At 41.6% G+C, this 15,917-nt stretch overlaps 1 protein-coding gene across 10 annotated transcripts in view; it reads left to right on the top strand.

The window, feature by feature from the left end:
- Positions 1–15,917, top strand: part of LOC118676466 (androgen dependent TFPI regulating protein) — a 113,437-nt gene that overhangs the window by 73,032 nt on the left and 24,488 nt on the right. For 9 of the 10 annotated variants that reach the window (XM_036350455.1, XM_036350454.1, XM_036350447.1 and 6 more), the window contains one exon: positions 2,973–3,124. In XM_036350455.1, coding sequence (XP_036206348.1) covers positions 2,973–3,124 — 152 coding nt within the window. Of the gene's footprint in view, positions 1–2,972; positions 3,125–9,154; positions 10,410–15,917 lie in introns of those variants that run through there. The other variant, XM_036350453.1, reaches the window with a different exon arrangement.

Raw genomic sequence — 15,917 nt, forward strand, 5'->3', positions numbered from 1 at the left:
GCGCTTCCTGGAGTTGTAAGTCTATTTCTTTCACTAGGTAGGGGAAGTTTTCTGTCATTATTTCTTCAAATAGGTTTTCAATATCTTGCTCTCTCTCATCTTCTGGAACCCCTATAATTCTGATGTTGGTACGCTTGAAGCTGTCCCAGAGGCACCTTACACTATCTTCATATTTTCGGATTCTTTTTTCATTTTGCTTTTCCGGTTGGGTGTTTTTTGCTTCTTTGCATTTCAAATCTTTGACTTGATTCTTGCGCTCCTCTGGTCTGCTGTTGGGAGTCTGTATAATATTCTTTATTTCAGTCGGTGTATGCTTAATTTCTAGTTGGTTCTTTATCATAGCATCAAGGGTCTCATTAGATTTCTTGTAGATCTCATTAAGTTTATCGGCGGCTTTTAGACAGTTCTTGAGAGCCCTTGAAAGTGTGGTTCTGAACTCTATATCCTCCATGGACAATTTTGTCCTGTTTCTTTGTCTCCACATTTTTTATGCTTTCTTGGTGCACCCCCTAGTGGTCTTTGTGCGCAGTCTTGTTGTAGTTAAGCCTTGATTGTTGTAGTTGATACTGGGGGGATTTGACCTCCAGGCCAACTGGCTGTGAGAATCAGCTGTGTCTGCAGTGGGAAAACTTCTGTCCTCTGGGGAGGTGCTAATCTAGCCTTTGCCTGAGGCTATCTGGCAAATGGCTCTGTGCAGGGCTTGGGCGGGGCGGGTCACATGGGATCAAACAGGGCGGTGGAGGGAGCAGTTATGGCTGCTCTCAGTCCCGTTCCCAGAGGCTCTGCCTCTTAGAGTCCCAGCAACTGCTGCAAACCTCGGAGAGAAAGCTGCCCTCACGTTCTGACCGATGCCAGACAGTCCCGCTTCTCCTGTTTGAGTCTGGGTCCCTAGAGACTGGCCCAGAACTGGAGCTCAGAGCCTGAGCCTCCCTCCTGATTGAAAACGACAACCGCGCCCTCAGCCACCAGCCTGCTCTGCACGCACCTCCGCACCTTTGTATTTTCTGCACTGCGCCTCCTCTGAGCCTCAGTATGCTGTTCTCTTTCCTTCTAGTGAAGAATTTCCCCTCAGCCAGCTTTCCTGTGGTTCTGGGTGATGTCCGTTCCGTCTTTTAGTTGTATTTTTGAAGTGGTTGTTCGAGGCAGCAAACTCCGGTGTTTACCTATGCCGCCATCTTGGTTCTCCCCAAGCTACATAATCTTTCTATTCTGGATATTAATTCCTTATCAGATATATGATTTGCCAACATTTTCCCCATTCCATAGTTCCATTTTCACTCTGCTGTGCCCTTTGATGCACAGAGATGGGCCCTGAAATTTAATACCATGGGTACCTCATCCTAGTCTTGGCCCTGATATTAGTTCTTGTCTCATCCACACGCATTTGACAAACTTCAAGTTTTGAAACAATCAAGATGACACTTGGGTTTCTGAAAGTTTAATTAAGCACAGAATTTCATTCTTCCACCCTTTGATAACTTGAAGTATCCAATTTTAAACATTGTTTATGAAGCATAACCTAGCCTATCCTAGGTTGTAGGAGATGAACAGCCTCAAAAGAAAGGTTGCTGAGAAGACTCCCACTGTGCCATCCCCAGAGGAGATAAGCTTTTAAATGTTATTAAATTACTGCAATATGCTAGGCAATGTTCTATTTTACATGTTAACTCCCTTAATCATTACAATGGCCTTATAAGGTGCATGATATTTGCACCCCCATTTTATACATGAGGGCAGGGACAGAGGTTGAATAAATTGTTGAAGGCAATGTGACTAATAGGTGGCTTAAATAGGATTTGAATGATGGAAGCCTGGTTCCAGATTCTGTACTTTAACCACTTAAAAACTGTAGCTGATGCATCATCTTCCCCATATTTAATTTTATGAGACTGATGCACTGCCTACTGCACTAAGAGAGCAACCTCCCCATATTTAATTTTAAGAGTTATTTCAGACTTTGGCATCTTCCAGTGTAGTTGATTTTCAGAGAACTGCATTTACAGGCTTCACTTAAGACATTGTATCTCCTCTCCTAGCATATTTTTCCTTCTCTTGGCTTACAGAAATGATTTATATTCTATCCTCACCTGAGCGAGATCTGAGCCTCCTGTAATTCCATCCATTCCTACTTAACACTCTATCCATGGCTATATCCAGGAGGTAAAATCAGGGCTGACAATGAAACCCCAGGCATATTGTGTTAGAGTAATAATGTTCAATCTCTGTCCCTCCTACCTCAAAAGACTTGGAGAGCTAATAGAAAGCTACACGTGACTCAAGTACAGAAATACAAAGCCCACTTGTCTGGCTGGGTGCCATCTTAGTAGGCTCAAATTTTCAGCAGGTTATACCTCTCAGGGAAAAAAATGACTCATGTTCTCCCATATTGTCTTTGACTAAGGATGTATTCAATGTCTTCCCATATTTTTCACCATCATTGAATTTGATAGATTAGGTAAAATAGCCAAGCCCAGCCCAGGAAATAGGACGTCTCATTGAATCAAGTCTATCTAGAAAAGACTCACTTTTGTAGGTTTTCGGAACACCTGAGCTATTGAAAAATATCCCCCATGAGTTCTTTTTGTTTGCCTGGGCTCTAGTATTCATTGATAATGAACAACATAAACTGATGAGCAAAAACAGATCCAGAGACAGAGAAGCATAGATCAGACCATCAAACCTCAGAGGAAAGGCAGGGGCGGGTGGGGGGAAGGGAGAGATCAACCAAAGGACTTGTATGAATGCATATAAGCATAACCAATGGACACAGACACAAGGGGAGTGAGGGCATAAGCAGGGAGATAGGGAGGGACAATGGGGGGTTAAGGACCCATATGTCATACCTTAATCACTAAAGAAAATGAAAGAAAGAAAGAAAGAAAGAAAGAAAGAAAGAAAGAAAGAAAGAAAGAAAGAAAGAAAAAGTTTTTCTTCCTACTGTCCTAATCATTGTGGCTTGTCATTTTCTGCAGGGTCCTATGGATCTACTCTGAGACTGGTACGTGGGTGTATCCTGTGTTTGCCAAACTCAGCCCAGTGGGTCTAGCAGCCTTCTTCTCTCTCAGCTACATCTTTATTGCCAGCATCTACCTACTTGGAGAGAAGCTCAACCATTGTCAATGGGGTCAGTTTATTTCTATTTTACCTCCACTCTTCTTCCTTGCCCTCTCCCCATTCCTCCTAGAAACAAGAGAAACTAATTCAAAGCAGAAAGCAGTGACCTTGATGCCTTTGCCAAAGACTCAGATGGGTCTTATCAAGATAAGCAAAGGAGCCCTGACTGGTTTGGCTCAGTGGATAGAGCGTCGACCTATGGACTGAAGGGTCTGGGTTCGATTCTGGTCAAGGGCATGTACTTTGGTTGTGGGCGCATCCCCACTGGGGGGTTGTGCAGGAGGCAGCTGATCGTGTTTCTCTCTCATCGATGTTTCAAACTCTCTATCCCTCTCCCTTCCTCTCTGTAAAAAATCAATAAAATATATATTTTTTAAAAAAGATAAGCAAAGGAAAAGCCTGGGGGAAGTTCACACTTCCTCAAAGAACCCCATCAAATTATCTCCCCTCCTCCCATAAACTTTTAAGGCTAGAAATTATCTTTAGAGAATTTAGGACCCAGAGAACAAGGTGTCACCATGCCTGGCATGAAAAAATGGATTCAGGGTCTTCCTCCCTTAAGTAAGGGCTTGAAGGATACAATATGTTTAAATGTCAAGGTTTTTTGTTGTTTGTTTTGCTTTGGTTTGGTTTGAAGGAAATGACCCTTTAAGCTCTTCCAACCTCAGCAGTGCTTTCCGGGATGAGTTCCCATCCCTTTCCCATTAGGTTGCTTTTCAACCTTTAGTGAAGCATTTACCAGATAAGATCACATCCTGTACTTGAGATTGAAATTCTCATTTAGACAGGGTCTTGAGCAATGTGAATATGTCAGCAAGCTAAGCTTTCTAATTATAGGTGGGTAGAACCATGTTGCTTCTTCATAAGAAAAAATAATCTTAACTTAGTTGATTTTAAAATGGAAAGTTTTATTCTCCTCCCTGCTTCTCCTACCACCCCAATGCCCAAAATATTATTTTGTTGGAAAATTAACCACCAAAAAGTCAAATTGCACAATACCCATGATTTTTTTCCTACCCAAAGAGAAGTACAGGCACTCTACCCTGATTTTGTATGTAAGGAAGGCAAGAGTCACAAACAGTCCCCCACGTCACACACCCACATGCCATTCTGTTCTATCAAAATAGAAGTGGCATCTTCCACCCAATTTATGAACTGGTGTGAAAACATCAGCCGTGTATGAAAAAAAGCCACAACAGTTTCAGAAGGCTCAGTACAAAAGAGTATGTTTCTGAGAGGATATTGGGATCCTGGATAAGCAATTTGTCTTTTTCACATGTTTTCTACTTGTGAAGAATTTAACTGGTTAAGAAAGTCCCAAAGGTAATAACCTCCTTGAAGGCACTTAAAAAATGGAATACTAAAAATTAATCCCAAAAGCAGGACTCCAAATCACAGGAAACTCCAGGAAAAAAAATGTGTTGACATTTCAAATGTGTTGATAGCTAATTCTAACTTATTTTGGCTCCTTGAAAATAAGGATAAAGATTTCTGATGCCTTCCCCAATCTATCTTTATAAAAGAAAAGAAAAGAAAAGAAAAGAAAGAAAGAAAGAAAGAAAGAAAGAAAGAAAGAAAGAAAGAAAGAAAGAAATCCATCTAAAATTTGGCAGATAAAAATGTGCAGATATAAAAATATTGAGCTTAGAGAGCAATAACTTTTTTAATCAAATGTATTTAGTTCAATAACAATTAATTTTTAAATTGTTAAACAGTGACTTTGAAACATCCATTGAATTAAAAAATGAAATTTTCACAATATTTAATATTACTGAGTCATTATTTTCAACACCAAGCTCTTTTTAATCAGCCTTGTTGTTTAAGTACTATATCCAATTTTTCACTACAATTAGGTCCCAATGAGCAAACAGGCCAGCATCACCATGTGGGCCTTCATTTACATGTGCATATGTGAATGTTTATATGAGGGATAAACTATTGTAAATGGATAGAGACTACTGCGTCTCTCCTCTCTCTAGATTTTAACTCAAAAATCAAATGAGAGAAAACTCATTCATGCTAGATGGCATCAGAATAGGATCATAATGTGTTAAATTCAGAACAGATCTTAATTATAAATGGTTGAATAGACATTAAAAGAGTAGATCACTTAAAATTCCAATGGCAGTGAACACTTTTAAATTGTATACAACTAAACAGAGCTATCTGTACAAACACATGTTCCCATGTCCTAGTGGGCTTAAAACACTCTAAGGCTTCCCTCTACTATATGACTTGTGTCAATACCATTATATGTCCTCTAATGAGGGCAAGTGCATATCTCAGTTGGGTTCTGGTTAATGCTTGCTGTGCCAATGGGCACATAGTATAGCATTGTCTAGGCTTGGATAGTCAATTGTGTGGATCCTCTAACTTGGGTTCCTCTCCAAGCCTTCTGTTCTGGATCTATGGGAACACTTCCTAAGTAGCCACCTACTCTGTCCAAATCCAGGGCTAACCCTACTTTCTCACCTCCTTTCACAGTCTGAGATTCCTTGAATGAGAACAGAAATTCAAAGGAGTGCATTGGTGACGTGGTGGGAAGCACTGGTTGGGGAAAAGGCGCCAGACTGCCTGGATTCCTATTTTGTTCTTACCACTCACAGACCTGTGACACTGCAAAAAGACTTGATGTCTTTTTATTTCAGTTTTCTCTTGAGCATCATGGAGAGAATATTAGTACCCACCTCCTAGGATCCTGGAGAACTCTAAATGACTTGGGTAGTGTCAAGGGCCAAGAACAGGGCCTGGCACATAGAGTTGGTCACTATTGCTGTTAATCTCATTCTCCTCTAGCAAAAATCAGAAATCTTCTTGTCTATGTAGATGTTCCAATCCTCCCCTTCTATTTTTTTTTTATAAATTACCAATTTCCCCAGCCAAGGCAATTAAAAATAACAACCACCTCACTGAATGCAAATTGACAGGGATGGTGCAGTTCCTGAAGAACTTAATGAGTGAAATAGGAGATCAAGCTAATTCAAGCTAGAATTGTTGGAATCTCTGCTTCTGAAATCCTGAGGCCCAGTGTGGCCCAATTGGGAGTCCTGGACAATAAGCTGACTGACGATCTGGCCACACCTATTACATATGGGAGACCTGCCATTTTGGCTTGGAAGCCCATGACCATGCTCCTTACATCCTTGAGGGATATGTTCTGAGGCCTGAGACCACAGATCCTTTCCCTTCTAAGGATAGTTTAGGAGCTGAAAATTCCAATCTGGCCAAGTGACATGGTGATGGTGTCTTGGGCAGAATGACATTAAAACCTTTCTTTAATACTATTTGCTCTTGAGCAATTTGTGGGGTTTTTTGTTTGTTTTTAAAGGAGATTTTCATTGATAAAAGCTGTTTAAAGGCCATATAGTCTACCTTCTTGGTTTTATCCATGAAGAAATCATTTATAAAGTCTGCCTTGCATGTTGTCCCTGATCATTTAATAACAAAAGGATATTATCATGAGATTACTCTTTAGGTATTTCTAAAGCTTTTTTTGTCTTTCTTGTCCTAACTTCTTCTCCCTAAGCAGTCCACTCTAGATTATTCCTTATCCCTCTTCCTCTGCCTCTTTACCCTCAAGGTTTCTCCAGCCAGTCCTCAGCTCCACCTGCTTCCTGCTACTTTTGCACTGTGATGGTACTCATTGGTGCTTAAATCTCATTCCTCTAACACCTCATATCCTCCTAACATCTGCCTTCTTGCCCTTTTCCAAGCCAACCTGCTGAAACTAGGCAAATATTCTTCAAATTTTCAATTTGAAGTCTAGCAGTAGCTTTTGTGGTTGTAGATACATAGGTGTAAATCTTTGTGAACAGTATTTTTTTTTTTTTTTACTTAGCCCGTGTCCTGACTACTGGAATAATAAGATGTATAATTACATATACTATCCATAGTGATATTTATTAAAAGAATGGTTCCTTTACCATGCCAGTAGAAAATGTTTGGATCTTGCCGAAGAAGAACATTAAAGGTTTGGCCTAAAATATCTCCACTCCTTGGTACTATCTAACTAGGATAAAGAAAGGACTAAAGTCAGGAGTGGACCTAACTCCCTAACTGCCAACTAGGAACTGCTCCACTCAGAAAAACTCCCATCAATGAAGAAAAGGGTGATAACAAACAACATAATTTCCCAATTATGTTGGGAATTCAGAGTTTGAAATCCATTTTGTGAACTTTGTTTGAGTAAGATTATATGATCTATTATTAAGTCAACAGTTTCCTTATCTCTGGCACTATGGAAACATGGTAAGAGAGGAATTCTGAAGAAGCCTAGAAACTGCTCAGAACCATGAGAATGCAAGACTAAGGACACACCCCTACTTGTAGAAACAAAAAGAAAACATTGTTTCTGTTACATTCACATCATGTAAGTCTCTACAGAATGAAATGACTACTGGAACTCCACACTTTTGGGGCCCGTGCCTTCTCTAGCACAGTGGTAGGTTTGTGAGAATTTCTTTGTGCTCCAGCCAGCTGCTTGGAGTTGGATGTGGGAGACTCTGGTCCAGTGGAAGGAGCCACCTGCTCTCTTCCCCCAGAGAAACTCCCACCACTATTTCCACTCCTGCTTCTGCTGCTTTTCTCTAAGCCTTCATGCTCTGTGTGTTTCTTAAATGGAGATGGAGTCTCCAATCCTTGCCACCTGGGGTTGAAGGAGTGAGGTTATGATTATAGTTAGACTCAAAGCACTGGGGGTTGGTAAACAACATGGGTAATGAAAGCTTTAGGAGCCCTCAGAATGACTACAAGGGGAACAAATTTGAAAAGTTTATATTGGCTAAGCTCTTGACCCTGAGGAAATAAATGTGTTATTTAGCTGAAAAAATTATTCATTAACGGCCCAAAGTATATACTTCAGAAAAGAGATTGTGTTTGTACTTATAGACCTAATATAGATGACCTAATTGGGGAGGAGAAAATTCACATAAAAAATAAATAATAAGTAGAAACATAAATGAAAAGAACATGAACCCTGTAAAGCTGGATAAATTTGTAAGGCTTTGCTGGAGGGACTGGAAGTGGTTTGAACTGATGAGGATGACAAGAACAAGGACGAGGACTGCCCTTAAGAATGTAGAGAGACACGAATGCTCGCTGGCCATGAGAGCTGTTGTGATTAGGAGCTGGCTGTCCTAGAAAATCAGTGTGATGGCTGGGCCACAGCAGGACTTCAAGTTATCAGTCACTAAAGCCTCTGAGAAGGGGAGTTCCAGTGACATAAATTAGGAAAAGATTTAGAGATTACTGTTAGGGATATAATTTAAGGGGGGTGGGGGGAGTCATGGTTTAAAAAGTAAAGCCTGAAATTAGGAGCATGAGGCTGCTGTGGTCCTACAGAACCAGATCTAACAGGGCTCTAACTTCCAGAAGGAGACTGAGTTGAAAAAATTTTCAAAGTAGGATTGGTAGCATTTGCCAATAGACAAGATAATGAATTAGTAAAGTTTCAAAGCTTATGCAAAGATTTATGATCATTACATATGGAGGTAACAACTTGTTGGGTGAATGGAAGTCATTCTAGTAGTCTAAGGCTATAATTTCAGCTGAATAAAGACCTTTAATGAGCTTATTAAAAACTAATCAATATGCAAGTACTTTTATTCCCAGGCTGATAAGTTGATTTAGTGAGAGGTCACAGAATGACCCCTAATTAGGTGAACATCCACTCTTTTATTTCCTCTCTAATTTGATGTCTCTTTGTCTCCATATGCAAAGTCTCCAAGTTTGTTGATGGGTTGTGTACAGCCCTGCGAACAAGTGGCCAAAAGCAACAGCAATCAGTGGCTCATGTTAGATATATAGAACCACACGAAGTCCAAGGGCATCATTGGTCAACTGGCTGGCTATGAGCTAAGCACCAACAGGGGACAGCAGAATGGTTTCTTGCTGTTGTGATAGTGGTGGTATTTTTTTTAGAACTCCTTGAAGGACATCCTTTTGCCTTGGGAAAAGTCCTTGACTTTCCACTGCCTGAAGTCAGGGTGAATGTCAACCTACAGGGAAACCCTGAAATCTCTCTCTGTTCTTGTTTGCACAGGTGAAATGAGGCAGCCAAAGAAGAAGAAGTGATTATATGCTGTTTTCCAAAAACTAAAAAGGAAGAAAACACAAGAGGGTGTTCTTTTCCCATCTTTTGGGGTTTTTTTTTGTTGTTGTTTGTTTTTTGTTTTTTGTTTTGGTGTGGGGAGGTGGTGGAGAAACATAAGAAAGTAAAAAGGACAGGAAACAATATTTAAATTAAAAATAGGGTTATGCAGGTAGCTCAATTTGAGGACTCTTGGGTTTTAAAAGGCCATGCAAAATTAACTCCTGCTGTCTCAGAATTTGTGACCTTTGTCTGAACTCTGAAGAGTATTGTCTGTGGTCAAAATCTGACCATAACCCCCCTCCCCCAAAACAAAACACACACACACACACACACACACACACGAACACCTCATAAACTCAGAGTTAGAGAATGTTTAGACAGAGAAAGAAGTTCGGATCATTCAACATCTTCACTTTACAGAAGAGGTTGGCGAGAATGTAGATGAGAAGTTACCTGCATGAGGCCAAAGAGTTCGTGTCAGAACTAAGCCAGGAGCTTTTGTCTCCCAGATCTCTTAATTTCCAATCCTGTGCCATGTTTTTAATAATGCCAACTTTCCTAAAAACAAGCATTTTCATAAGCTAGTTATTTTCATGGATTTCTCATCTATTTTTCCCCCTCAATCTAGACAGAAGTGTAGGGAGATTCTACCTGGTATGGTATAATGGCAAATTATTTGGGAAAATGAGAAAATCAGTTATAAAAATATTAGGAAATCTTTCCCCCTTGTGAGCAAGCATTCAGGGCAAGTATAAACACTGAACATAATGACATTGTCAAAATCTCTTCCGTTCAAGTATTGATTAACTTGTCAAATAAATGTTGTACGTTTTACTTGGGGGACAGTCTAAGTGGGAAGTGATATGATTATGAGGACTGCTGAGATTGCTTTGGTACAAAGTACTTTGCTAAGTTAGTTTATGATTTAACAAAGCTGATTGTCAGCAAGCACATTCATGAACCCTGCTTCGATTTTCCTAATGGAATTTTCCAGGTCTGTTTTTGTAAAGAAATATGTGGTGGGTAAAGATAGTCAAATCTATTGGTGTGTCAAAGGCCCAGGGGCGTTGGGGTGTGGGCACCAGAATAAATTGTACTTGAGCTTCCCAACCAAACATGATACAGGAGAAATTTGGTAAAAATGGGTAAAACCTGGTAACACTGTGCCTAGGACCAAATTAAATCTTGATTGCTACATAACTGACCATTGTGCAATATCTGTTCCAACTCCAGAAATACCCCAAAAATACCTAGAGTGGTCTTGCAGGGTTAGGGAAGAGAGCAGACTATACAGTAAGGCAGCAGTAGAAGGGAAGACTAGGACAGACACCAGGAAACCTGCCTGATCCCTACTCCTCTACTCTCATATAAATAGGAGACTCAAGTCCTTCTGGATTGAGCTGGGACACCCCCTCTTTTCCGGTACCTGCTGCTTCTTGACTGCTCCAAGCACCTGGTCTCAGCAGGAGCCCAGAGCAGTTGTCACAGTGGAAATTCCCCAGATCTGAAGCCTGCAGGGGATCACCCAAATTTTCCACACCCTAAAGATGACTCTGGCTGCATACTTCTCACAGTCATAGTAAGCTCTTGGCTAGAATGAGCCTGCAGATTTCTATTTGTGGCTTTACTGTCCCTAGGACCAAATTAAGCCTTGATTGCTACATGACTGGCCGTTGTGCAGTGTCTATTCCAACACCAGAACTACCTCAGATTCATTTCCCATTGAGCACACAATGCTTCCTTGGTGCTGCTGTAGCTTTGAAAAAGAGAAGCAACAAAACACCCATGAAGAACATTGATTAAACATTCATTAAAGGGTATGCAGTGCCCATATCAGGCTGTGTTAAGCTATTAGTGCGTAAAAAACATACAAATGATTACATACCAGCAATAATATTTTTTTAATTTAATTTTATTGTTTAAAGGATTACAAATAGTAGTACATATGTCTCCTTTTTTTTCCCCCATTGACCTCCCCCCCGGTCTTCCCTACCCCCCAGCACATGACTTCACCCCCACTCCCCAGTATCTTGTATCCATTGGTTATGCTTATATGCATGCATACAAGTCCTTTGGTTGATCTCTTACCGCCCACCCCCAACCCTCCCCTGCCCTCCTGCTGTAGTTTGACAGTCTCTTTGGTGCTTCTTTGCCTCTGTATCTATTTTTTGTTCATCAGTTTATAATGTTCTTTATTATCCACAAATGAGTGAGATCATGTGGTATTTATCTTTCACTGACTGACTTATTTCACTTAGCATAATACTCTCCAGTTCCATCCATGCTGTTGCAAATGGTAAGAATTCCTTCTTTTTTATTGCTGTGTAGTATTCCATTGTGTAGATGTACCACAGTTTTCTAATCCACTCATCTGCTGATGGGCATTTAGGCTGTTTCCAAATCTTAGCTATTGTAAATTGTGCTGCTATGAACACAGGGGTGCATATATCCAGCAATAGTGTTTGTATCATGTCATGTAATTTACAACCACATTCACCTCCATGATCTCATTTTATCCTCACAAAAATCTTAAGTAGAAAATGCATTATTGTTCTTATTTTACAAGTGAATATACTGAGTTTCTGATATTGGTATCCCGATAAATGTTTTAAAATCAACTTTCTAGCCCTGGCTAGTGTGGCTCAGTTGGTTGGCTATTGTCCTGTGCACCAGGAGGTTGCCAGTTTGATTCCCAGTCAAGGGCATATGCCAGGGGTTTCGGGCTTCATCCCCAGTGGGGGGTATGCAGGAGGCAGCCGATTGATGTTGTGCTCTCACATCAATGTCTCTCTCCCTCTTCCTTCCTCTTTTTCTAAAAATCAATCAACTATTCTTAAAGAAAAAAAAAACCACAACTATCTGGAAAAAAAATTAAGGTTTTTTTTAAAATAGTGTTTGCCCATTTTCCTGGTGTAAATACTCCACCATGGCCTTTTCAAGCTACCAACAGGTCACTGAATGCAGAGTTGGGAAGAGATATGAACCAACGCTTGGTCCTTGTAAGCCTGTACAAGCTGACTCCAGTTCAGCACTAGGTTCAGAGAAGGGAAAAGACTGGGCCAAGGTCACAAAGATGGTTGATTCCTGAGCCAACCTTCCTTTTTATCACAGAGCAAAGCAATAAATGGTCATCTGAAAGCCTTTATTTAAAAAAGCAAAAATGTTTGTATATCTGTAAGGCTGGACAAATAAAAAAAGATCAGGGGTCCCCAACTTGGTGGAAACTCTCACCCATGCATGCAGGTAGAGGGAGGAATGCCCCCCCCCCCCCCCCCCGCCTTAGGGACCTCACTGCTCCATCCCCCTATGCATGTTTTGGAGGCCTGTCTCACATGTGACATGAATTTTGAATTTGGGGAGATTTATCTTGTTTACCTAAACAAAACATTAGCTCTACCCACCCGCCTCCCAAAAGAGTCATACATTTCTCAAGCTATTTCCAGCTCCTCTGCACCTCCTCGCCATATTTGTCATAACAGGAAGTCAGTTTCATATACTGTAATAATCCCCAAACATGTTACGCCTGCACATGGGGAGTGTGTGTGTGTGTGGAGGGGGGGGGGGGTTGGGGGGTCGGGGGGGGGGAGGGTCAAGGAAGGAGCGAGGTGAGGCCAGGTCCCCCATCCCTAACCTGGTGTGTCCCCTCAGAGGGCCAAGAGTTAGAAACTAGAATCCACATCCAGACATTGCTCTCCTTTCTCATGCAGTTGGCAGTTCTTTTTTTTTTTTTTTTTTTTTAATAAAGCATTTGAGTAGGCAGCAAAGCCAGCCAGAACTGTTTATTTATAGCTGTGGATTTTCAATGCTGTATAAATTAGAAATCGTTGCTGAATGAGGCCTGCGCCCACTCACACACGCGGGGCCGCTATCGGTGAGTCCTTTCATAGAGCTTGACTATACACAGTCTAAAATGGGAGAAAATGACATGCTCGGAGTCAAATGACAGAGTCACAGCTAAACTGCAAGGCAGAAAACCAGCAATTATTTTTCCTCAACACAATATGGGGAGGACGACAGGTGCAATTATCCAATATTATTTAACAGCACTGGTTTGCGGTATGGGGAGAAAATAAAGGTTTCTGTGTCTCGGAGAGGAAAATAAGGGACAGAACCTGCCTCCTGGCTCCTGCCCCCGTGGGTTAAGCTGTGTTATGTAAATGGAAACTGGCCAGGATTTCCAAAAGAAAACACAACCCCCTGGCTCCCTCACCTTCCCCCCGGAAGTGTGCAACCTGTGCCATTGGGGACTTCTGAGAAGTTCGCAGCCCTGAACACCCTCCTGAGGCTGCGGCTCCTGGCAGGCCTGTGAGGAAGCTGGGTTTGCTCAGTTCCTGTCCCCAAGGGGGAACCCTCTCCTGCGTTGGGTCTCCCTCCCTCCGTTGAATTAGGATGAGGCAAAAGAGAAGGGGGCCCCCAAGGAATAATTTTCATTTCCTGAATCAAGTCTCTGGCTTTGGCTGCCAGCACACTTTTCTTCCTACTCCTAAGCCTCTCCTTAAACTCTACCTGGAAATGCCTCCTTCTTTCAGCTACTATGGAATAAATATGTTGTTCTTCATGGCTTCAGGACTTATTGGAACACCACTTCCCAGTTCTCCTAAAAAGTGTCTTCTTCCTTCTCAGACCCTGGGCTAATGACATTATTTAACCATCCCCCCCACGTCCCCCCACCACCACCACCCCCAGTCGCAGGCCACATCAGTCCTACACAGCATCCCAACCCTCTCTCCTTTATCTCTCCTCTTGGCTTCAGTTTCCATAAGAGTATGGAATGCCGGAAGAGCATAAGCTTCAGAAGCCAACCAGATGTGAATCCAAATCCTGACTCCACACTCACAATTTATAAGAACTTGGGGAAAATAGTTGACTTTTCTGAGCCTTGAAGTCATATGATAATACCTACCATAATAAAATACCATTATTTAAAGTGGTGGATACACGTGCTTGGCATCCTAGATTCCCCATCCCACCCTGCTTAACTGCAAATTCTTTGAGGCCATGGTCATGTTGAGTTGTCTATATCCTCCACAACGCCTGACCCAGCACCAGGAGAACATACAGAAAATACTTACAGACGGCCTCAAGGATACTTCCAGCTTCTTTCCTATAAGCTTCCTCACCAAATATCTTCCTGCTCTCCTAAAAGTCGATATTCCCAGTGTGAGACTCCCTATCTCATTGAAGATACTCTCCCATCTTAAATCCTGGAGCCCTGTTAACAACAGTGGTGATCAAGTTAGAGTCCATGTGGCCTAGCATGGAAAGCACCTTGGCACAATGGGACACGGAACGAATACATTTTGATAAAGAGGAAAAGCACATGTGGACTGGCCTGGGGAATGATGGCTGCCTGCAGGTGAAGGGCTAGACGGTTACCCCAAGGACAGCGTATGGGGTTTGAGGTTCCAAGTCAGGGAGACTGATCTTTAAAAGAGAAATGGAGCAGGGGGAGCACTGAAGACAAGCCTTCTTTACATCATCATTTATTATTCTTCAGGCGCCTGCTCATCCCTTCCTTACAGATGACATCTGCTCTCATTAAGACCTGGTCTAGTCTAACCCTTGTTTTGTCATAACGGAGACTTCCTCAGCCACTTTTATGGTGTGATTCTTTAGGGACATGAGAAGGGTCTCTGCTTTTACTGCCATCCTGTGTATCTTGCTAATGTACAATATCTATATATCTATATCTATATCTATATCTATATCTATATCTATATCTATCTATATCTATATCTCTATATCTATATATCTATATCTATATCTTTCACTAGGGGTAAAGCCTTCCATGTGACATGGAGAGACAAATTTAACATGTAAATGCTTATGAGAGGGGTGACCTATTTATTCATGTTCAATTTCCAACGAAAGATAGTTCATGATTTGAAAGCAAGTATTAGTATGGGAGGGGGCATGCTTGGCAGAGTGAAAATGGGGATATTATAAGGAAAAGAACAGCTACAGAAAGGGTGAGCTGCAGACTTTGAGGACAGACCTTGCCTCATTCACATTTTACCATGTAAGCTGCCAAGAGAAGGCTAGGTATGTATCTTGGCTCTCCACACCTCCCTGGAGAGCTAATCTGTGGTTGCCGTGCCCCAAAATAGAGCTAGACAGTGATCTTGGCCACTTGGGTCAATAAAATCCTGGATGCCTTTGGAGGAGTAGAAAGAGGAGGCACAGCTGTGACATGTCACTCTTTGTTTCCAGTCTCGATTGCCTGCCTGGCACCACAGGAATTTAAACTCATTTTTTGGCTGGGGAGAGAAGTCAGTATTGGGCTGTCATCATTCTTGAGGAGAGGCAACAGAGCAAAGAAAGAAGTTTGGATTCCATTGGCTCATGAAGAGATTTAGGACTGAACTTCCCCAAGATTCCTTCTTACCCGAACATCTTACTAACCAGTCCCAGAGTTACTGAAGTGTTGAAGAGAGACTGACACTTATTAAAGTCACACCGTGTGCTGCCTTGAAGGCAAAGAGTATATCTTATTCACCACTGTTTCCTCTACGCACAGCACAATGCATAATACACAGTAGACTTTAAATGGTCCATGTTTGATGCTCAGGCAGATTTAAGTAACATGCTCCAGTGTCTCATGCTGACACTAGAACTCAAACCTAGATCTATCTGACCCCAGTAGCTTCTACTCCACCAATGGCTTTTAATATTTCCTGATACCCTCAGAAATACATTTTACTTCTAGGCCTAG

Source organism: Myotis myotis, unplaced genomic scaffold (genome assembly GCF_014108235.1).
Source record: "Myotis myotis isolate mMyoMyo1 unplaced genomic scaffold, mMyoMyo1.p scaffold_m19_p_2, whole genome shotgun sequence".
NCBI lineage: Eukaryota > Metazoa > Chordata > Mammalia > Chiroptera > Vespertilionidae > Myotis > Myotis myotis.